The 24509-nt window shown below is 44.2% G+C and overlaps 1 protein-coding gene across 9 annotated transcripts; it reads left to right on the top strand.

Annotated features, from left to right (window-relative positions):
• The first annotated feature begins 3264 nt into the window (after positions 1-3264).
• LOC110497343 (PC4 and SFRS1-interacting protein) lies at positions 3265-24457 on the top strand. Of its 9 annotated transcripts, none has more exons than XM_036954089.2 (18): positions 3270-3514; positions 4171-4264; positions 4812-4888; positions 5065-5203; positions 6142-6237; positions 6706-6801; positions 7649-7693; positions 8191-8250; positions 8641-8704; positions 8926-9025; positions 9476-9674; positions 10102-10205; positions 15568-15623; positions 15723-15793; positions 17994-18095; positions 18814-19015; positions 23083-23179; positions 23490-24457. In XM_036954089.2, the coding sequence occupies exons 2-18, from the start codon at positions 4193-4195 to the stop codon at positions 23536-23538; spliced, it is 1629 nt and encodes a 542-aa protein (XP_036809984.1). In that variant the 5' UTR covers positions 3270-3514; positions 4171-4192; the 3' UTR covers positions 23539-24457. The 9 variants fall into 9 exon arrangements, with proteins under 9 accessions (XP_090066425.1, XP_090066426.1, XP_036809988.1 ...); XM_036954090.2 differs by having other exon boundaries at positions 23485-24457; XM_036954088.2 differs by having other exon boundaries at positions 23440-24457.
• Positions 24458-24509: the final 52 nt, after the last annotated feature.

The raw sequence follows: 24509 nt of genomic DNA, 5'->3' as shown, positions 1-24509 counted from the left end.
GTTAAGGGTATGTAATTATGTTAAGGGTATGTTATTATGTTAAGGGTGTGTTATTATGTTAAGGGTATGTTATTATGTTAAGGGTGTGTTATTATGTTAAGGGTATGTTATTATGTTAAGGGTGTGTTATCATGTTAAGGGTGTGTTATTATGTTAAGGGTATGTTATTATGTTAATGGTATGTTATTATGTTAATGGTATGTTATTATGTTAATGGTATGTTATTATGTTATGGGTATATTAGAATCACCTTTATTTGCCAAGTAAATGTACACACACTCTGAATGTCACTAGGTGATATGGAGCATCAGCAGTGAGAATAGCAGGACATCATGGGGCTCCAGAGAAAAAGAGGGATGGAACGTGGTGCCAACACCTCGTCTGCCAGGGTGAAGGGTAGATAGACACACTACCACCGTCCATCCCTCCCTCCCTCTCTCCATCCGTCCATCCCCCTCCTTCCTTCCTTCCCTACCTACCTCCATCCCCACTAGGCCTGGTGTCTGAACCCCACTGAGCTGGCTCAGGTCCAACACCAAGGTCTCTCACCCTACAGGCTGGGCAGGGGTCCTCCTCCTCCTCCTGGTTGCTCTTCAGTGCTATTCCTGGGGCCTGCCCGACCTGCTTTGCTCCTCTCTCTCTCCTCCCCAATCCCCCTCTCTGGGGTGACGGGCCTGTCCTTCACATTCATCAGTATCTCCTTTACTCCTATTGTCTTTCTCACGCACATACGCACACACACACAACTGTTCTGTCCTGTGTTTGGTGGTCACACACACCTAGGTCACCTTCATTCAGTCCTTCCTGATGTGTTCATTCAACAGTAGAAAGGTTCAAGTAGTCGTGACAGTTCTGGTGGTGTCAGAGGTAGCAGTCGCAGGCCTAGTATTATTGATGGGATGTCATTGCTGTTGTCAATGCACAGAGATTCACCTTTCTAGACGAGACCTCTGATAATTCCAACTCAGTGATGTAGTGGAAGATAAACTCAAACTAAAACCTTTTTAATTGTGTGAATAGGGTCTAGCTACCCTTTTTACCACTACATCCCTGCACTACAACGTACACATAACCAAACATGTACTGTATGTTCCTGAATGAATGAGACATTATTAAGAAGATGCAAAAGAGAATGTAACTAAATACACTGCTCAAAAAAATAAAGGGAACACTAAAATAACACATCCTAGATCTGAATGAATGAAATATTCTTATTAAATACTTTTTTCTTTACATAGTTGAATGTGCTGACAACAAAATCACACAAAAATGATCAATGGAAATCAAATTTATCAACCCATGGAGGTCTGGATTTGGAGTCACACTCAAAATTAAAGTGGAAAACCACACTACAGGCTGATCCAACTTTGATGTCCTTAAAACAAGTCAAAATGAGGCTCAGTAGTGTGTGGCCTCCACGTGCGCCTGTATGACCTCCCTACAACGCCTGGGCATGCTACTGATGAGGTCGCGGATGGTCTCCTGAGGGATCTCCTCCCAGACCTGGACTAAAGCATCCGCCAACTCCTGGACAGTCTGTGGTGCAACGTGGCGTTGGTGGATGGAGCGAGTCATGATGTCCCAGATGTGCTCAATTGGATTCAGGTCTGGGGAACGGGCGTCCCAGTCCATAGCATCAATGCCTTCGTCTTGCAGGAACTGCTGACACACTCCAGCCACACGAGGTCTAGCATTGTCTTGCATTAGGAGGAACCCAGGGCCAACCGCACCAGCATATGGTCTCACAAGGGGTCTGAGGATCTCATCTCGGTACCTAATGGCAGTCAGGCTACCTCTGGCGAGCACATGGAGGGCTGTGTGGCCCAAAGAAATGCCACCCCACACCATGACTGACCCACCGCCAAACCGGTCATGCTGGAGGATGTTGCAGGCAGCAGAATGTTCTCCACGGCGTCTCCAGACTGTCACGTCTGTCACATGTGCTCAGTGTGAACCTGCTTTCATCTGTGAAGAGCACAGGGCGCCAGTAGCGAATTGCCAATCTTGGTGTTCTCTGGCAAATGCCAAACGTCCTGCACGGTGTTGGGCTGTAAGCACAACCCCCACCTGTTGACGTTGGGCACTCATACCACCCTCATGGAGTCTGTTTCTGACCGTTTAAGCAGACACATGCACATTTGTGGCCTGCTGGAGGTCATTTTGCAGGGCTCTGGCAGTGCTCCTCCTGCTCCTCCTTGCACAAAGGCGGAGGTAGCGGTCCTGCTGCTGGGTTGTTGCCCTCCTACGGCCTCCTCCACGTCTCCTGATGTACTGGCCTGTCTCCTGGTAGCGCCTCCATGCTCTGGACACTACGCTGACAGACACAGCAAACCTTCTTGCCACAGCTCGCATTGATGTGCCATCCTGGATGAGCTGCACTACCTGAGCCACTTGTGTGGGTTGTAGACTCTGTCTCATGCTACCACTAGAGTGAAAGCACCGCCAGCATTCAAAAGTGACCAAAACATCAGCCAGGAAGCATAGGAACTGAGAAGTGGTCTGTGGTCCCCACCTGCAGAACCACTCCTTTATTGGGGGTGTCTTGCTAATTGCCTATAATTTCCACCTTTTGTCTATTCCATTTGCACAACAGCATGTGAAATGTATTGTCAATCAGTGTTGCTTCCTAAGTGGACAGTTTGATTTCACAGAAGTGTGATTGACTTGGAGTTACATTGTGTTGTTTAAGTGTTCCCTTTATTTTTTTGAGCAGTGTACTATATATAATACACTGAAGGAGAAGTGAGGGAACAATACTCAATAGTTCCTGTAGTGGTATGTTAGTAGGGCTAAGTACAGATCTTCACCACTGGAGGGCAATGAATAGCAAGCAGTAAGGAATGTGATTTCCTGTACTGGTGCAAGACTAGAATACTCCACAACATGTCAGCATTCTGTAAGATATGAAGACAGCTATAATGACCACGTTGACATACAACGTAGCCAACAATTTCAATATTAAGTTATTTCACGCAGGAGTCGGCTAACGCTTTACCAAATGCTCTTACCTGCAAATGAGTGATATGTATTAGTATGTGATAACATAGTCGAATTTTGGAGTATTAGACAAACTCATATTTCAGTTTGAGGCAACTTGAGAAAAACGGAAAGTATAGTTCCTCAAGTCAAATGTACTAGCTGTCAAAATGATCACATGTGGACTTGGTCAACCATAATAACAGAATGCAGCATCAGTACCAAGGAAATGTTCTTGCGCAGTTCTCCTAAACTTGCATCTTATAAGAGGGGTGTACCTCATCCACTTGAATTGTCTTGCATTGATTACATCTACAAATACAACCATGTGCACACCAGAAGCACAAATAACGTCACTTCAATTACTTTCTTCACGTAAAAAGACCAAGATACACATTGCAAAGACTATCATTTTTGTGTTTAGGATTTTAGCTCACCCTATTTTAGAGCTATTATGGTAAAATCCATTACCGTGTTGCGCGGGAGCAGGACAAGTTGTGTAGGCTGCTTAGCTAGCTACGAATATAGTACTACTTTGGTAAGCATTTTTCATTTTCTTCTAGGTAACACCATTCAGAATGTTTGTGAATATGATACTAACATACACATACTAGTATTCCTTTCTTAACGATATGTATTAGTTCGTTTTGAACTGAGGTCAAAGCTAGAAAGACAGCCCGCATGTTCATGTTGTCACCGGAAAATACTAGAATGTCGCGAAAAGGAAACATTGTATCTAAACACTAGGTAGCTAGATTTTGACAAGCACGAAAATGTATCTACATGTAAACATATGTAATGCCATGTTCATGGGTCGCGGGAGAATCGGTATTTGGAATGAAACTGGATTCGTCCACGTTTCTGTTTGTGTGCACGACCCGATGCGCTAATGCATGGGGGTAAGGGTTAGTGTCCTTGCTACATACCCACACTGTTATGCACGAATCATGCATTCTATAAGTCGTACACTTGTAGAATGGATTCGCAACTGAAACTCAATTCAGGTGTGCAATAGGTAGGTGCATGGTCCTGTAACATTTTCCCAATTGGCTTTTTCGTAGGACTTGATGCATTTCATCTAGCTGTTCTTTCTGTGTATGTAGGCTAAAGTTGCATTCTGTTTGCACTGTGTTCTACGTATTATTATTATTATATCAAATCACATCAAATGTGATTGGTCACATGTGTCAACAGAGTGCCGTACGTCGCAAGAAGAATGGCTCGGGATTACAAACCGGGTGACCTGATCTTTGCGAAGATGAAGGGCTACCCTCACTGGCCTGCCAGGGTAAGCCAATACACAATCACACAAGACAAGTTACTTCCATTTACCTTAACGACGTATGTAGAGCTGGGCGAGATCGACAAAAATCCATATCGCGATAAATTGTCTGAAATTATGCAATAACGATACATTTACAATTACACCACATTTTTTCATGTATTATTCTTTTAAACTACTACTAGTTTGCTGATTGTAGCCATCAATTGTCCCATTAACAATCACTCATATTAGCACAAATATTTCATTTCAAACTTCATATTTCTCTAGTATAGGCTACTTATCTTAATGAACGATATCAGCAAAATGCCTGTGATGGGTATGGTCTGTCGATTATTTTTGGTTTATCGTCCCAGCTCTAACGTATAGTCATTAGTCTTATTTCATGGTATTATAGAGTTGTTACTTCCATTCTAAACACTTAATGCACTTGTTACACAGTTAATTTGTCACATAGGGCATTTATTAAAGATGGATTTTTGGAATTGTCTGCCAATTACATGACATGTACACACTAGGCTAATCAATTCACTGCTCTTTCCCTTTCTACCAGATTAATGACTACTCTGATGGAGCTGTGAAGCCGGCCAACATGAAGTTTCCCATCTTTTTCTTTGGTACCCATGAAACGTAAGAAGTTATCTACAGTAGTTCCCTTTGTCTCACCCATACACTATACTACAATACACTACACCCTCTATCTGAACAATACACCAGTACTTGATATTGGCATTGTGTACAATATACAAACATCAGTTTGAGCACCAGAAAAGCATCTATGCATTGACTTTCCTCCTCTATTGCAGTGCATTCCTAGGCCCCAAAGATATATATCCCTACCTGCCCAATAAAGAGAAGTATGCCAAGCCTAACAAGAGAAAGGGCTTCAATGAAGGCCTGTGGGAGGTTGAGAACAACCCAAAGGTGGAGCTGAATGGAGAGAAGGTTTGTTTTATCTCCTCTCTTTTGTCATGTTGCTCTGGTTCGTGTTCATTAGGGCAAACAAACGGAAGACTTTATGCAACAGAAAGTGAATATGAGCGTTAAGCCTGGCCTCAGCCAAATGAAAAGTACTTTACGTATTTATAAGCACCTCTAAGACGTACTGTATGATGCCTGTTAATGGTCTAGTTACTTTAGACAGAAACAAAAGTGGGGAGGATGAGGGGCCTAATCCGCGACCGTCTACGTTGCACGTTGAGAGTCGGGTCAGGGACAACTGTAGCATTTTAGCCCATCAAATCTTATTTTATTTGTCACGTACACAGTTTACAGCAGGTATAAACGGTGCAATGAAATACTTACGTGCTAGCTCCCCCAACAATCAGTACATTCATCCATTTACTTCCATTTAGTGCCAAATGAACATGACCCTGGAGTTCTCTATGTGGGGGGGTTGCCCTAATGGTTAAAGGGGCAATCTACTATTGCTACATCCATTTTGGGGCTGTTAAATTAATGATATATAGCCATTGATTCTTGAAGAATATAACTTATAAATGCCTCATGAGCTTAGTTCAAGTGTCATAGCCCATCAGAACCCAGAATATAAGCTTGTTTAACTCAACATTTTAAAAAAACAAAGTCAATGTAAACAAACACTGTATAGCTTCAAAATATGTGGTTAAATCTATAATTTGGACATCATGGATGGTCAGTCCTTGCATCCATAGTTCTGCCTATGAATGCAAGAGCAGTAATATTCTATTTCTCAAGGCCCATCCCTCAGCTGTTTACCAAAACAAGTGACCCCTTTTTGTTATTGTTTCAAATGTGGATTTCCCCTTTAAGGTTGGGTTTTGGGGTTAAAGTAGTCTGTTCCTCGGTCTGTGATTTAGGAATGTTTTCTTCTTTTGGTAACATGTTTGGTTTTCTTTCATTAGCAAATGATGCTGTCGGATAACGTAACGGAGAAGGACTCTGACAGTAACCCGGAAGGGGACGAGGAGGGAGGTTATGAGAAGAGGAAGAAACCCAAAGTAGGTTAACTATTCTACCATCTACCTTAATTCATAGGTCATTATTTTTATATGGACTTTACTGTGTTATTCACGTGAACACCATAGAATACTGACTAACCTCACTTTCTTGACAAGCACCACGCCTACGTAACATTAAATGCTGTGCGCTCTTGTACCAATGTGTCTGTCTGCTGTTGATGTTGTCTCCTTTTGCCAATGGTACCGTGCTTTGTGTCGTAATACCCCAGGAGGCAAATCTTGAATTGTCAAATGTTATTTGTGGGGTATATTACTAGTACTTGACCAGAGTTGTTTGTCCAAGCTGAATCCCAATTACGTGTAGAATTGTCTGGGAGCGAAGGACTGAAGTCAAGGGAGAGACGGGGCCCAACTTCTCTCTCTGTCTAGCTGTCAATTGGCCCCACTAAATAACTAACCTAACCCCCCCATACCCTGGGCCCTGTGTGTTTTGATATGGTTACACAGGTGTCGGGGGCTGAGAGTGAGGCTGGACAGGAGGAGGATGATGAGGAGGATGGGGGCATGCAGGTCTCTGAACAGGGACAGCCCCAGGGCCAGGATGTACGTACTGTTGCATGATGGGATAGGTGACCCTCGCACCCCACTTAGGGAAAGCATGATGTGGCACCTGGTGACTTTCCTTTTATAGGTGGTGTTATTTTGTTCCTATTGCTAGGCAACCGTGTTACCATTGGCTTGCACGACTACCGTTGCAAAGCCTTAAGGTGATGGTTTGGTGCCGTATCCTCCCTCTGTTTCTTAGCTAGCCTGGTTTTTCTGTTGGTAACAATAGTATTTTGAGTGTTTTACAACTATACCACAACAGGGGTGGATAGGGGTACGGAGGGTTATTTCCCTGTAGTGAATGGTGAGAGGGCAGGGCAAAGAGAGAGGAGTTTTCAGTACCTGTGTTACAGCCTGTAAGTTTAATATACCATGGATATTGGTGTGATTGTGCCCTTAAAATAACCACTGTCATTCATTTTGAACAAACCTGGGCTCTCACTATGGGGGATGACGCAAATGTTGTGTTTAGTGAGAGTGGTCATTCACCATAAAAATGTAAATAAATGGGTAAATGTTTTTGTGAATTAGATGTGGTATGTTAAATATCATTTGCATGACCTGAAAGCATGTTCCCTCCCTTTCCTTCCCACCTCCTCAAGTTTTGATGTACTAGACTGTTTTACTGACTCAGGCACTGAGGCCTGATTGTTGATCAGTGGCACGTGTTGCTCCCTCACTCCTTGTGGTGTTTTTATCAAGCTTTTAATTGGTGGGCTGAACTACAGCAATTCTTATCAGTTAAAGCAACGTATTTATGTTTTATTTTTGCATGGCATTCTATGTCGCTCTGGAGAAAGGTAAGTTGCTCTCTTGCGCCAATGACTGATCCTTCATTTGATAGGAACTGTTCTGGGACTTGGAAACTAGACTCTTGCCTGCTGACTTGGTAGGTGTAATACCACAGTAATCCACTAGATGTGGCTGAAACACAACTTCCCCTTATTTTACTGCAAGGACAGTTGGGAGGGAATTATTACAATACAGATGCAGTCAAATATATTGGCACCCTTGCATGGTTTATATTGGCACCTTTGTATGATTGACTATTTATTCTAAAATAAGTTAAAATTGAAAAAGATGTTGGTGTTTACACGTGTATTTGTTTGATTTACAACTGTACATGACAAAAAATAAATACATGAAGATTTCTAACTTCAAAGTAAAATAATGGCTTGGATTAAATTGATCAAATTCATTTGTTTGGAGCCAATGATTCTTGTTTACTGTGTAATTTCTCACCTGTGCTAAGTTTCATGTGCCTACAGGGTAAAAATAGCAATTTTATAGAAAAGCAGAACATTCTACTCCATTGCACTGCACTGCATTGTGAAGAGCAAAGTGTGCCAATCTATTTGACAGCATCTGTATGTCTGTTTTTTCTAGGACCCCACACCAAATGAATCTACAGACACTCCCAAACCCAAGAGAAGAAGGAAGAAAAAGGTATCCCATATCCTCATTTATAAACTGGGTGCCCTGAATGCTGATTGGCTGACAGCCGTGGTATATCAGACCGTATACCACGGGTATGACAAAATATTTTATTTTTCCTGCTCTAATTATGTTGGTAACCAGTTTTTATAATAGCAATAAGGCACCTCTGGGGTTTGTGGTATATGGCCAATATATCACGGTTAAGGGCTGTGTCCAGGCACTCTGTTTTGCGTCGTGGATGAGAACAGCCCGTAGCCGTGGTATATTGACCATATACCACACCCCCCCCCCCCCCCCGGGCATTATTGCTGAAGTATATCATGAATTCACCTAATCTAGACATAGTGCAACTTGTGAATTACTTTGAACCTAAACTCACTGTCTTGTGTCATTTGTCAGAGTGATGTAGAGGCCGACTCTGAGAAAGAGGACGCTGCCAACAGTCCCACATCCAGCCCTCAAGGTACAGTGTCTGTCAATGCAACCCTCTACCTTTCCCACTGTGTGCAAGACAGCAGACCTACCCCAGGCACTCTATTGTTTTGTCAAAGGGTAAAACAACAACCAAAGTAATGGAAAACAGCTTGCATAGCACTCCTCTGTATTGGGACAGTAGTGTCCCCCCTCATTATGATAGCTGATGACGACTCATAACTACAAACTCTATGACCTGTGTGTGTCCAGATGGAGAGGGCCCCACTCCTAAGCGGCGAGGCAGGAAGACCAAAGCTGAGAAGATGCTCCTACTCCAGCAGCAGGACCCCCAGGGCTCAGGCAGTGACCTGTACGGTTGTGATTATGGTTCATCTGTCTGTCTTACCTGCTGTTATCACCTGTAGAGGCCTCTTCAGCAGGCTTCTCCTTGTCCGACTCCTGCTTCTTATCATCAGGACTGGGGTCGCCATTCATATTATTATCTAGAGCAAGAGACATACAGACAGACAAGAAACACACAGAAATACATACAATAAGAGCAAATGTGCATTTACAAGAACAATAAATGTGTATTTTAAGAATTTCAGTTCTATACAATTTCAGTTCTATGTATCTAATAGAATCTCTATATGAGACCCATCTGCTGATTTTAAAGGATCCACTAGTAATCCATCATTAATGGACTGTTTAATTGTCAGAAAAACAACAGTGGCTCACCACTACTGTAGCTACCATTGAGCAACATTGCTTTGACTTTCCTGGGTAAAATAACTCCTAAAAGACGTTTCTCTCCATTCAGGGACACTGCTGAGTCGGAGAGAAAGAGAAAAAGGACGCCGGAAGACAAGTCCAAGAGAGGAGAGGAAGAGAAGAGGCTGGACGGGAGGAGAAAGAAGGAAGACAACAAAGGGAGAGAGTTGGAGGGGAAGAAGGACCCTGATGCTAAACGGAGGAGACAGACCAAAGAGGAGAGCTCCTCTGACTCAGAGAACCAGGAGGTGGGTGTTCCACAACCAGACAAGGGAAGTAACCCAAATGGAACCCTAATGCCTATGTGGTACACTACTATTGACCAGGGCCCATAGGGAGTAGTGCACTAAACAGGTAATAGGGTGCCATTTGGGACTCGCAGAGGTGAATCACAACAAATTACCTCACCAACAGGGATTGGCAAAATTCCAAATGGCACCCTATTCCCTATGTGCCCTAAATAGGGATTAGGGTGCCTGGGGCTCTGGTCAAAAGTAGTGAACTAGTTATTCTAATTTAGTTACTGTTTCCACTATTACAGAGTGTGCCCTAAATAGCCTAGTGAAGCAGACAGTTACACAGTGAAACCATGTCATGACAAACGGTGCCAGCCAAGCATGTCTACATGTATGTACATCCAATCAGCATCTCTTTCTCCACCCCGTTAACCATTAGAAGAGCAAGGGGGTTGCGGGAGACCGCAAGCGGCAGCAGCCCACTCTGACCGAGACGGGGGACAAAGACGATCGTCAACGACGCAAACCAGACGAGCAGAAAGAGTAAGGCAACCATCCGTCTTATCTATCTCCCAACACTCAACCTTTCTAGTTAGTACCCCACGGGGGCTCCACACACCCCCCCCCCCCCCCCCCACGGGGGCTCTACATCCCCCCACAGGGGCTCCACATCCCTGTTATGGGTGTAAGATGGCACAGTGATGACATCTCTTGGTAAATGTTCATTACTGCAACTCATGTGTTTTACCGGTGTGCTTGAGATACCCGGATGGATTGTGATGTACTGAACAAGACTGGTTACTCGCATCAATGCCTCTGTCTCATCATTTAACATTCAAACATGGAGTCGGATAACTAACCATGCTTTCTGCAAATTAGAGTCACCTGTTCTGGTTTACCAAACAAATGCTTATTTGAGTAATATTTCGCCGGAATTGGCCTTAGCCGGTTAGACATGGCAGCGAACATTCCCCCTCCCACCGTTATGAAGCTCAGTGGGGATTGGAGCACGAACTGGGATACGTTTAGAGGTGAATGGGAGGACTCTGCGCTAGCCACGGGACTTCTGGAAAAGGACGATGAGGTAGTGGCTGCCACTTTGAGGACTATAATGGGAACTGAATGCCGACACGTATACAAACACAACCTGAACCTAACAGCAGCTCAGCAAGGTAACGCTATAGCTATTCTTGATGCTCTTGAACATTACTTTAAGCCAGCAAAGAACGTCATCTACGAGCGTTATGTTTTCTGTTGTTGCAAAAAAGAGGACGGGGAGTCCATTGACAGCTTTGTCACTAGGTTAAGGGAAAAGGCAGCTACATGTGACTATGGTGCTTTAAGAGATGAACTGATCAGAGATGAGATTGTGCTTGGCATAACTGATGAGGGCACCCGCAGACGTTTGCTGAGAGAATGTGACCTGACGCTGTCCTTGGCAGTGGAGACATGCCGTGCAACAGAGCTTACTGATATACCGTTAATGTCCATGGGCTAGAAAGGCAACATACGGACAATGTCAATGCTACATTCAGGCAGCCAGTAAAGAAATTCCCCTTTGCCACAGCTAATACTACAGCCAACTCTGCAGTAGACAACCCCAATACATGCCGATATTGTGGCATTTGTCATGGACGAGGAAAAGAACACTGCCCAGCCTATGGAAAAATATGCAATTCCTGTGGTACAGCTAATCACTTCGCAAGGGTCTGCATGAAAAGCAAGAGAAAGGAGGGTAAAGTGCACTCCATGGAAACAAACACAGATGAAGGGAATGACAGCACAGAGGATGTACATGCTAGCGAGTGCATAGGGGCAGTGAGGGCAAAAGGACAAAGTGGTTTGTCACTCTGCTACTTAATAATGAACCACAGCAATGCCAGCTAGATTCAGGGGCCACATGCAACGTTATGAGCCTTAAAGACAAAAGGAGGCTCGCGCCCAGAGACAAACTCACACAGAGTAGCACCAAGCTGAAACTGTATTCAGGCCAGTTCATGACCTCTTTAGGCCTGTTTGTGACAGAGTGTGTTTTACGTGGCCAGAAACACACCCTAGAGTTTTAAATAGTTGAGGCTAGTCAACAGCCATTACTGTCAGGTTCTACATGCGAGCGCCTTGGGCTTATTAACTTCACCATCCCAGCTGATCTTAACATTATAGACAAAGTCCAGGCTGGGCCCCTGAGCAATGAGACACTCCTAAGCAAGTACCATGATGTCTTCAACGCACCGGTCGAGTCAGTTCCCGACGAAGTCCACTTTGAGTTGGACGCAGCAATCCAGCCTGTCCAGTGTGCAATGTCCCAGTGGCCATGAAAGCAGCTACGAAGGCTCAGCTTGACAAATACGAAGCAGATGGCCACATCATATCCGTCACCGAGCCTACAGACTGGATAAGTAATATGGTTATCGTCTAGAAACCAGACAAGCTACGGATATGCATTGATCCTAAACACCTCAACCGGGCTCTGCAACGTTCACATTACATTATGCCCACGTTGGAGGATGGTCTTTACAAGCTCCCAAAGGCCAGAGTCTTCACGCTCGTGGATGCCAGAGATGCCTTCCTGCAGTGCAAGCTCGACGAGCCCAGCAGCTACATGACCACCTTTTGGACACCCTGGGGCAGGAAGAGGTGGTTGAAGTTTCCGTTTGGTGGCTCCAGAGGTGTATCAGCGGAATCAGCATGAGCTGTTGATGGGACTCAGTGGCGTGGAACCCATAGCAGATGACATCCTCGTAGTGGGCTGTTGGTGACAGTGATGAGGAGGCAGAATGTGACCATGATGCCAAACTGCTGGCCCTGATGGTCAGATGCAGACAGGTCAAGCTAAGGCTAAGCATAAAAAAGCTTCAGTTTAAAGTGCCAGAGGTCTGCTTTCATGGGCACATCTTGTCCTCCACCGGATTGAAGGTGGATCTTGAAAAAGTGAAGGCCATCTGACGTGAAGGTGGTGCAGTGCTTCGTTGGATTCGTCACCTACCTGGCCAAGTTCTTACCGCGGCTCTCTGAAGTGTGTGAGCCACTAAGGAGGCTCATGGACAAGGACACCATCTGGCATTGGCTCCCAAAACATGACGCAGCGGTGAGGGAAATAAAACAACTGGTCACCCAGACACCTGTACTGCGATACTACAATGTGTCAACCTGTCACGATTCAGAGTGACTCAAGCCAGTATGGACTTGGCTGTTGCCTCATGCAGGAGGGCCAGCCTGTGGCATTCACCTCTAGGGCACTCACCCCAACAGAGCAGAACTATGCCCAGATAGAGAAGGAGTGCCTCAGCATTGTGTTTGCATGCCAACGCTTCCACCACTACCTGTACGGGCGCGACAATATTACCGCAGAGACCGATCACAAGCCCCATATTGCTATATTCAGCAAGCCTCTTCTGAATGCCCCAAAACGACTGCAGAGCATGCTACTGGCCCTACAAAACTACAACCTCAAGGTGGTGTATAAGCCAGGGCCAGAGATGTATGTGAGTGACACGCTCAGCAGGGCTACTGCATCAGGCACTCACACACGCTCCATGCATGAACAACACGCAGTGTGCAGCTTACAAACAGAGCAAGTGGATGTTGAACACATCAACCAGGCTGACTACCTTAATGTTACGGACCAGCGCCTTATACAAATCAGACAGCACACAGACAGGGATGAGCAACTCCAGGCATTGAGGTCTGTGATTCTGATGGGCTGGCCCGACTGCAGGGAAGAAACTGCTTTAGGCGTCAGAGAATATTGGCCAGTCAAAGAGGAGCTCAGTGTTCAAAACTGAGTAATATTCAAGAGTCAGAGAGTCGTTATTCCCTGGTCTCTGCGCCCTGAGATGTTGGCTCACGTGCACTCAAGTCACATAGGAGGTGAGGCCTGTTACAGACAAGCACGTGACACACTGTATTGGCCAGGAATGCAGAGTGAAATCAAAGACTATGTCAGTAAATGCACAATCTGCAATGAATATGCCATTGAGCAACAGAGAGAGACGATGATGTCCCACGAGCTACCGATGCGCCCCTGGCAGATAGTAAGTCTAGATCTCTTCCAGCACAGTGGCAAAGACTTTCTGCTGGTAGTTTATCATTACTCAGACTTTTGGGAGATCGACCTCCTCCCCGACCTCTCAGCAGAGACAATGATCAAACGCTGCAAGGCTCAGTTTGCCCGCTATGGCCAGCCAGATTGCGAGAGGGCAAAGATGCCTGGAAAGCAATCCTGCAGTGGCGCAATACCCCAACAGAGGGCATGGATAGCAGCCCGGCCCAGCACCTCACGGCACGGCGCTTAAAAGCAGCTCTGCCAGTAGCCAGCACTCTCCTGGAGCCATGTGTGGTGACAGACGTGCTGGTGAAGCTACGTCACAGAAGACAGGTCTCCAAGTTCATCTACGACAAATCAGCAAAAGACTTACCTGAGCTCAGGGTGGGTGAAACGGTGCGAATGAAGCCACTGCCAGGGGACCGGACAGGCCTCTGGAGACTCGGATCCTGTGTACAGAAAGTGGCACCACACTCCTACTTGGTTGAAGTGAATGGATCACTGTACCGTCGTAACAGGGTTGACCTTCGGATTGCTGAGCCAGCACCTACTCAGAACCCTGATGGTCAAAGAGGTCGCATGACAAAAGACTGAACCCCAGCAAGTCACATGGGGCCTGAGGCACTGGGCAAAGAGCCAGGGGATCACAGGTCGGCCGCTCCCTCGCCCATCAATACTCCCCTTAGACAGTCAGGTGACACGCCTGTGCGGGGACGCGCAGTCCTCGCGGACAAGCCCCCTGTCTTTTCACGCTGCGGGTGTCTGTCCCAGCCACCAAAAATACTTAATCTGTAGGTTTCCCATCAGACATTGTTGTCAGAGATAAAAGTGAAGAGGATATCAAAATGTGTTGTTGTTACCTGAGAAGAAAAAAAAAGCCAAGCTGTTCATGTTGGAAATTATGACGAGGTTTGTTCTGGTAGTGAATTGACAATGGGGGCTCCACATCCCATCCCCACGCGGGGGCTCCACACCCCCCCCCCCCACGCGGGGGCTCCACATCCCCCCCCCCCCCACGGGGATATACATTTTCAATGGCTAGTGATTTTATTTTTTACTGCTCCATCTAAAAATGGCTCCCGACAGTCGGGTGTGTAGAAAGCCGTGTGTCAGAGGTCAATGTGACAAGATGACAGGGTCAGGGTTTATGTTGAATGGCAGCCGCAGCGGGAGGACAGGGGAGTGACATAATTGGATGTCAGACATGAGGCTCATTCCATGTGCACAGGTCACAAGGGCCCTGCTGGCGCTGGGCAGAAGTCTCCATAGAAACACTCCATAGGGGTCTGGATGGGGTGGGAATTGGGTTCCCTGTTCTGTACATCCATCTCAAACGATCTCCAGTTGATATGTTGATGAGGGAATTTCCAGTGGTGTTACTCTTAAAATGACTGGCAGTTCAGTTTGGTTGTGTGTGTGTACTTGTGAGGTTTTTGGTAAGTCATTTGCATGTTTATTTTTTTTTAAATTTTTATTTCACCTTTATTTTACCAGGTAGGCTAGTTGAGAACAAGTTCTCATTTGCAACTGCGACCTGGCCAAGATAAGGCATAGCAGTGTGAACAGACAACACAGAGTTACACATGGAGTAAACAATTAACAAGTCAATAACACAGTAGAAAAAAGGAGAGTCTATATACATTGTGTGCAAAAGGCATGAGGTAAGCGAATAATTACAATTTAGCTGGTCATGTACAGGGATATTGGTGTGCAAAAGAGCATAAAATAAAATAAATAAAAACAGTATGGGGATGAGGTAGGTAAAAATGGGTGGGCTATTTACCGAACTTGTGAACTTCAAATTGAAATGGACACATGACCTGAGTTGATTTGGTGCGTTAATGGTCTTCTGTGTTTCAGGCAAAACAAAGATGATGGAAACAAAGTGGATGAAAGGAAAGGAGACAAGAAGAAAGGTGACTACTTGGTGCTACTTGTCCTCTGTCGAGATGGATCAACTCTGGCTTTCATGAACAAGTCATGACCGATGTCGGTTTTTGTTTCCTTCATGGCAGAGATATCGATAGAATCGAGGCTGCAGAGGTTGCATGGAGAAATCAAAATCTCCCTCAAGATTGACAACCCAGTAAGTTGCCCTAAAAGACTGCCCTAAATCTAGACCTTGCCTTCTACAGAGCCCTTACCCAAGAGACAATCAATTATTTACTTCACCAGGGTCATTTTACACACTCACTTTTTGCAGAAGAAGAAGCTTTCAAATCATTCTAGGTTTTAGTTGGGAGACAGTTTAATGGATCCTCCTAGCCATTGGGTGGTTTTGGCTTTGTTTGACATTTGTGGCTGTCACACTGAAGCCAGAGTCTAGTTGAACCTTATCTTGACCTGTGATGGATTCAGGTCTTCAGAGCAGACAAGTTGACTGAGTAAAGCATCAGGTTTTTGTCTGGGTTTACATGAGGCTGAAAGAAAAAGAAGCTGCTCTTTTTGGTTAGACCGAGGGTGGAGTTATTATGCAATGGTATAAGTACATTTCAAGTTGAACGTTTTGTGTGTCCGTCTATTGTAACGGATGGCTCTTCTGCTACTCTTAACCTTCAACCCCACCCAAACAACACCAACAATACCATATTTATGGGAGGGGAAACATCTAATCCCATTTTGTATTGGTCACATGCGCCGAATACAACAGTGAAATGCTTACGAGCAAATTCCCAACACTGCAGAGTTAAAAAGTTAGACCAATATTTGCAAAATAAAATGGTAACACAAAACAAATAAGGAGTTTATATACAAGGAGTACCCGTGTGGACAAGGGGAACACTAGTTGTCATTGAGTTCACTTGACCTCTTGACACCTTCCTGACTGTTACCAGACGTATTTCTGGGTGACATATAATATGCCATTTAGCAGATGCTTTTATCCTGGGTGACTTAGTCATGTCCATTATGCCCAGTCAACACATACCTTCTCAAATGGGCAAAACGGCTATATTAGTGACAAAACCAGCAGCTATATTAGTGACAAAACCAGCAGCTATAAAACCAGCAGCTATATTAGTGACAAAACCAGCAGCTATAAAACCAGCAGCTATATTAGTGACAAAACCAGCAGCTGTATTGGTGACAAAACCAGCAGCTGTATCGGTGACAATACCAGCAGCTATATTAGTGACAAAACCAGCAGCTGTATTGGTGACAAAACCAGCAGCTGTATTGGTGACAAAACCAGCAGCTGTATTAGTGACAAAACCAGCAGCTGTATCGGTGACAAAACCAGCAGCTGTATCGGTGACAAAACCAGCAGCTGTATCGGTGACAAAACCAGCAGCTGTATCGGTGACAAAACCAGCAGCTGTATCGGTGACAAAACCAGCAGCTGTATCGGTGACAAAACCAGCAGCTGTATCGGTGACAAAACCAGCAGCTGTATCGGTGACAAAACCAGCAGCTGTATTGGTGTTAAAACCAGCAGCTGTATTGGTGACAAAACCAGCAGCTGTATTGGTGACAAAACCAGCAGCTGTATTGGTGACAAAACCAGCAGCTGTATTGGTGACAAAACCAGCAGCTGTATCGGTGACAATACCAGCAGCTATATTAGTGACAAAACCAGCAGCTGTATTGGTGACAAAACCAGCAGCTGTATTGGTGACAAAACCAGCAGCTGTATTAGTGACAAAACCAGCAGCTGTATTGGTGACAAAACCAGCAGCTGTATCGGTGACAAAACCAGCAGCTGTATCGGTGACAAAACCAGCAGCTGTATCGGTGACAAAACCAGCAGCTGTATCGGTGACAAAACCAGCAGCTGTATCGGTGACAAAACCAGCAGCTGTATCGGTGACAAAACCAGCAGCTGTATCGGTGACAAAACCAGCAGCTGTATCGGTGACAAAACCAGCAGCTGTATTGGTGTTAAAACCAGCAGCTGTATTGGTGACAAAACCAGCAGCTGTATTGGTGACAAAACCAGCAGCTGTATCGGTGACAAAACCAGCAGCTGTATTGGGCAGCTGTATTGGTAAAAAAAACAGCAGCTGTATTGGTGTTAAAACCAGCAGCTGTATTGGTGACAAAACCAGCAGCTGTATTGGTGACAAAACCAGCAGCTGTATTGGTGACAAAACCAGCAGCTGTATTGGTGACAATACCAGCAAAAGTTATGGCCAATTTCAGTTAACGTACTGAATTGAAATGGAATTGTCCCCCAGCCTTGCACTATACTGTTATTATTGTTTGGGGGGGTGACCTTTTGTATTTTTGTCTAATAGGCTGTTACTCACCTGGTCGAAGAAGATAAATAGTTTTGTCTCGTGTGTGTGTAGGATGTGAAGAAGTGTCTGGTGGCGTTGGATGAGCTGGGCATGCTGCAGGTCACCACCCAGCACCTGCAGAAACACTCAGAGCTCATTGCAACACTCAAAAAGGTAACGTCTCTGTCAGAGCTGCCCCCCTACACACACACACTTAGTTCTCAATGCCTTTTGTTTCACCATAAACCAAGTGACCAATCATTATGCTAGTCCCTCCACACAGCTGCTGTGTCCTGAGTTAATGTTGAAGTGTGAATGTCACCAAAAGTGTCCCAGAATGCATGTGCTGACCCACCCTGCTGGGGTTGAGGGTAGAGCTTCCCCTACATCCTTCTGCTTAGGTCATAGACTCACACCTGCTGCCAGTTGGCCCTCTCCTTCTGCTTAGGTCATAGACTCACACCTGCTGCCACTTGGCCCTCTCCTTCTGCTTAGGTCATAGACTCACACCTGCTGCCACTTGGCCCTCTCCTTCTGCTTAGGTCATCACATTATAAGAGTACATAAGAACATCTGCTAATTGTATGCAACTGTGGGTGCATGTTTATATGTTCATGCATACTTTATACCCCATGTACATGCTGCTCTTTGTTGCCAGATCTGGGGATTTAATAAGTGAAATGCTATTGATATTCTAATGATAATATATGTCCTTTAGCAGACTCTTTTACCCAAAGCAACTTATTCATTTGTGCATACATTTTACATACGGGTTGGTCCCGGGAATCAAACCCACTATCCTGGCGTTACAAGCGCTATGCTCTACCAACCTGAGCTACAGAGGACCAGCTATATCTCCTGTATTTACTGTCTGTTCTCCATGGGTGAGCAGATCCGGAGGTTCAAGGCCAGCCAGGACATCATGGACAAGTCCACCATGCTGTACAACAAGTTTAAGAGCATGTTCCTGCTGGGGGAGGGGGACCAGCTGCTCAGCCAGGTGCTCAACAAGTCCATAGCAGAGCAGAAGCAGCAGGAGGAGGCCAGGAAGGGAGCCCAGAAGAAGGCTGAGCGGGCCAGGGAGAACAACACAGGTACTGTGAGGAGTGAGGGACTGGGGCTCTGTTCCTATATACACACTGGCAAGCTGCACACTAGTGAACTTAGTAAAGCCAAGAGTGGTGCTTTGAAGAAGGCTGAGCAAGTCAGGGAGAACAACTCAACAATGGGAGTGTAGGAGTGGGACCGGGGTCTTGTGGAGTGGGAGATAAGTAATACATGTAAGGGAGGTGGTTTGGTGACACACTACTGACTGTATGTCTGGACCTAAACCCAAGGCTTTAGCTAAGTGGGCTAATGTAATTTGGAGTTGTGTGGTTGATACCTGATCACTCAACAATAGCTGGGTTTAGAAGTTGTCCAAAAGTACTTGTCTCAGATCAGATTAGCCTACAGAATCCTTCAGAAAGATGAAGAAATATTACCCAGTATCTGTGGTTAGGGTCAATGCCCTACATATTCCTCCTTGGGAATCTGATATAAATCCTAGATGTGATGAGCATCAACTCATCAAACATTACAGATTCAGAAGGATGTGTGTCTTCCTCAGTGTTCTGCAATGCTCATTGTGTGGCCTGTGACATATCCTGTGAATTTCTGTCCAAAAGACTAATTGTTTGGGAGAAACTCCTCACCAGCCGGTATAGAGAAAGGCCAAACCGACTCTGAGACTTAACAGATCTGTGCCCTTTTGTTTAGAATGTTTTTTAGTAATTACAGTTTTTACATAAACAATTACTGTGGGAACATATTGTGATGAAAGATAAACACTCACTTAGTATATGTAGTTACGTATCTGCTGTAATATGCACACACAAATCAGATTTTTTGCATAAGTCAGGCAGTGTTAACATTAGGAGAATTATCTCAAATTCTAGTTATGCCCACATATCGTATTATGATTTTACACTGTATTTAATCAGTTATGGTGGGCTGGATCCAAACTGGAAATACGCGCAACTTTTGCATAAATCGTCATGTTGTCAATGGGAGATTCATTGGAATGAAAATTGGCGTGAGCATTGTGCATTCATCCCTGTATGAAAAGAGTGTTGTCTACTGATCATATAGGCCTTGGTGTTCTGGCCACGTCATTGGCCACCCTTTATGACCGGTTAGGCCACTCGTGTAGACTAAAGCCCTGTTCACACTGCAGGCCTTAATGAACAAATCGGTTTTGGAATACTGACTGTCCAAATGGCAAGTTACATGTGACCAAATTTGGATTTGTGTATGTTCAGACAAGTCATTTTCTGACTTGGCTACGCTAGTTGTCATAGTAACGGCGGGTGGTGTTGATTGGTGGTGGTGCTCGTGACGTGCTTCCTAGCACTCCATTTATTTGACCTTTTATTTAACTAGGCAAGTCAGTTAATTAAGAAAAAAATCTTATTTTCAATGACGGCCTAGGAACAATGGGTTAACTGCCTTGTTCAGGGGTAGAACGACTTGTCAGCTCAGGGGCTACGCTGCCGCCCCAAGTGTAGCAAGCTAAGGTGACAACAATGCCTGCCATGGACATTTCCCCGTTGCTTTCACTGTTCAAAATCAGTTTTAGGGTCATGAAATCTGGTCAGCAGGTTATTGTCATGCAAAGACTGCCGGTCTCACGGTAAATGACCGTTAATTAACAAACACCTTCAGCATCTCCATGCCTCCTCGCATACAAGCCACTGATTCACAGCTTTGGAACATCTACATTTAAAATAAAGTCTAAATCAATTTAATGTACACCATCGCAATAAGTCCATGTATTTTAGTCAGGTCTAAAGAAACATTATGATATGAAGAAAAGGTATTTCAGAAGAACAGAACATGAGTCAGGTTACTGTAGGCCTATGTTATCTGGCTATGCTCCATGCCATGGGCTTGTTCATCTAGCTGATAATATAGAAGTCCCATCACATTATTTCATGTTCTATGATTTTACAGTAAGAAGAATATAATTGAGCTTATCTGCATCAAATAGAAAGGATATTTTTCCCATTACGGAGCGAGTGCACATATGAAGTATGTATGTTGAGCATAAAAGTGACCATTTGAAACTAGTCTTATATGCTAGATTTAGAGTTATTTGGGAACTTTAGTTGTGAATGATGCAAACATTAGAATGTCTTAGAAATCAGAACGTATATGGTCTGCATGATCCAACTGACTATAAGCTGTTGATGATTTGAAAAAGTATTTAAAAAAAGCTTGCATTCTGTTCCTTGCCTCAGGCTGCACAGCTGTTCTCTCATCAACTGATCACATTTTCAACCATCAAACTATTCTCAATTTAGTCTGGTCTTTACCAAAAATTTAACATTTGTTTCGATTTAGAATGGCCCATTTATCAAATGGGCAGGAACAGGGGCAGGGGGGAAAAAGATGTAATCTGTCTGCACTCAAATAGTGAGTGGAGGCCGCGCTTTCCCACCAACCCGTTTTGTAAGCTACTTGGGGTTTATAGCCAGCATGTGCTTAATATGAGCAGCTGAGAAATAAATATAAGAATATTGATTTCACTCCAAGCATGTCACCCAATTAATTATGAACATTCCCTATTACAAGGCTATTCAAAATGAAATCAAATTGACTAATTGCAGGCTAACTGTGAGCCGACCTGCATAATCATTGAACCAACAGCATGGCCTAGGCCTGTACGTTCTCTCCCAGACTCATGGTATACATTTTGGAGCGGAGCAGAAGGTCCAGTCCATCCATTATGCATAATAATACAGTCCACACTGAAAAGCAATTACTATCATTTGTATAGAGTAGACCAATTATGTACCAAATACATCTTAAATCAGTTTTGTTTTTCTACCATGTGTAATATGCAGTAGGCGTATGTATTTTATAACATCTTAATTCCATTTTCTTTTTGGGGGATCTGGGCTCATGCATCAGCTCCAATATGCTTATGGGAGTTTTGAATGAATCATCCCCTTAGAAAGAGCTGTTCAACTATGTTTTACTCTGTTCAAATGAATCATCACCGTGAGGTGCGTTTTAAAAGTAAGATAGGGCTACTGTTTTGACAAGTGCTTGATGTGATTTTCAATTGTATTTGCATTGACATCAGAGTGGTTAGCGGGACAATAGAGCCCTGAGTAGCAGGCCATTAGGATCTGATGGTAGTTAGCAAGTTGGGTACTACCAAAGAATGTCCAGAGTGCATAAAAGGAGATTACCATGAACGGTTACGTGGAATCTTACTGCGGTCATGACTCGTGACTGGCGGTAATATGAGTGACCCCTGGTAAAAACACCCTTTTTAAAGTTTCAAAGTATATGATCCAACTTTGAAAAGGAGCCCTTTTTTGGCTAGCCACAGCAGTCAACTAGCTAGCTGTTTAGCTCTCTAGCATTCACTAATTTGTTTGTAAACAATTAACAAAATAGTTAGCTACCACTTGTTCTTGTCAAAACTGTCAAGAGAATCAGCAAGCAACAAGATATGCCTAAAAACAGTCTTAAAAAAAAACACTTGAGAGAAAATACATCCGATTTGAATCTTGATTTCAAACCACATACAAAGGTGATTTGAAATGTGACTTGAAATATCAGATTCATGTGATTTTATTTTTTTTGGGTTGTTCAGACTGCAGGAAAAATACCAGATTATAATCAGGTATGCAAAAAAAATTGGATTTGAGTCATTTCAAACTGCCAATGTGAACAAGGCTTAAGAGTAAAATGCCCCAGCAGCCTTACCACCATAGAATTCAATTTCTGTGATCCTATAACTCTTCAGACTATGACCGGTCTGTAGGCATTATGCCCTTTTTTACGATGGGCTCTGTAAGTATTAACATGATCAGGAGGGTTGTGTTCTAGTCGGGACCACATCCGTACCACTTAGCCATACCTCAGATAAGTATCTCTATGAAACAGGCATTTCCAATGGATAGAAAATCAGATTAGTCTCCGCCTGGCCCAGATATAGGCATGAGCGTATCACATGTCATCCCCCTCCTAACTCCTACAGGAGATTTCAGATTTGGGGTCGTAAAAGGAGAGCTGGGAAAAAAATGTATGTCTGGGCAAGAAGATGGTTGTCTGTTTGGATTATTAATGCAGGCTGAAAGTGTGTGTGTGTGTGTGACGCTTGCTCTAGATAACAATATGAATGGCGACTCCAGTCCTGATGATAAGAAGCAGGAGTCGGACAAGGAGAAGCCTGCTGAAGAGGCCTCTACAGGTGATAACAGCAGGTAAGACAGACAGACCGACAGGGGCCAATAGGTTCTGGGTGTTTGGAGGTCTGTGCTTGCTCACAAGACCAATCCTGCATGTTCCTTAGGCCGTTGGCGAATGTCCTCCAGCTCACTCTGTTCACTGCTCTTTGGGCCTGAGTAGGTTTCATGAACAAGAATCCTAAACCAAGCAAATTTTCAAAGTATCCGTATTTTGTCAATTTGCTAGTTACATCCCCATTTTGTGTTTGTATAACTTCTATACACTTTCTTAACAGCGCTGTGCTAGTTGCCGTCCCATTTTCTAATCCCTTTGCCGGCAGTGTAGTGAAGGCCCAAGAGGAAACCAACTGATGAAGAACCATCTGACTGACTAAACGGAAGGGGATGTTGGTGCTGCTGACCTTCTCCTGAGTCCTGACTGATCTGTGCTGATCCCACCTGCACACACTAGTCCAAACACCACCAATAAGAGGTCCTGTTGCTTTGACATCATGTCGTACAAATCCAGGCTCTTCTCTGGTCTGAACACCCACGTCTTAAACCCTACAGAGCAGTGTCTTCCAAAGTCCTATTTTAGATTTCATTTTTTATGATGAATGCATCCACTGTGGCTGTTTTTTAAACTGATGGTAGTAAAAAGTGGTTCCACAAGGAAAATATGTTTAATTTAACTAGGCAAGTCAGTTAAGAACAAATTCTTATTTTCAATGACGGCCTAGCAACAGTGGGTTGCCTGTTCAGGGGGTTTGAACTTGCAACCTTCCGGTTACTAGTCCAACGCTCTAACCACTAGGCTACCCTGCCGCCCCAATACTACTTGGGGCGACCTTACTTTGTTTGAACTATTCTGCTATGTGGTGAAAAATGTACAGTATCATGTTTGAGAATGTCATGGCAAAAATGTAGTGGGTCAAGGAAGCTTTATAGTCTGTTTTAAAATCACTTAACGTTTGACATCGCAAGATCTTGCAGTTCAACTCAATTATACAAGATAAATCAAATATACGGTAGTTACTGGTAGGAGTCTTTGTATTACTAGTTAGTTTAGTAAAATGTACTTAATACTGACCAATATTACTCCGAGTAGGTGCACATTTTGTTCTTGCACAGAAAGGAAATACTACTTGTGCCAAAGGTTTTTTTTCCTTCCACTCGCACACCCAAGTTTAAATGTCTGTCTGTTGTAAGTCCTCCAATTTGCTGACATTGATGTAAATAAGAGTATTTTTGTGCCTGTCTGAAAGCCTGTTTAGCCTCCTTTGTAATAAAGCATTGGGTCGGTAACTACATAAATTGATATTCAGTTATTTTGTTTATTGAAACATGAGTACTCATGTTAGATGTG

The sequence above is a fragment of the Oncorhynchus mykiss genome, chromosome 19, assembly GCF_057628025.1.
Source record: "Oncorhynchus mykiss isolate SJ-2025 chromosome 19, ASM5762802v1, whole genome shotgun sequence".
Lineage (NCBI taxonomy): Eukaryota > Metazoa > Chordata > Actinopteri > Salmoniformes > Salmonidae > Oncorhynchus > Oncorhynchus mykiss.
The sequence above is the reverse complement of the archived record's forward strand: the minus strand, read 5'-3'. Positions and strand labels throughout refer to the sequence as shown.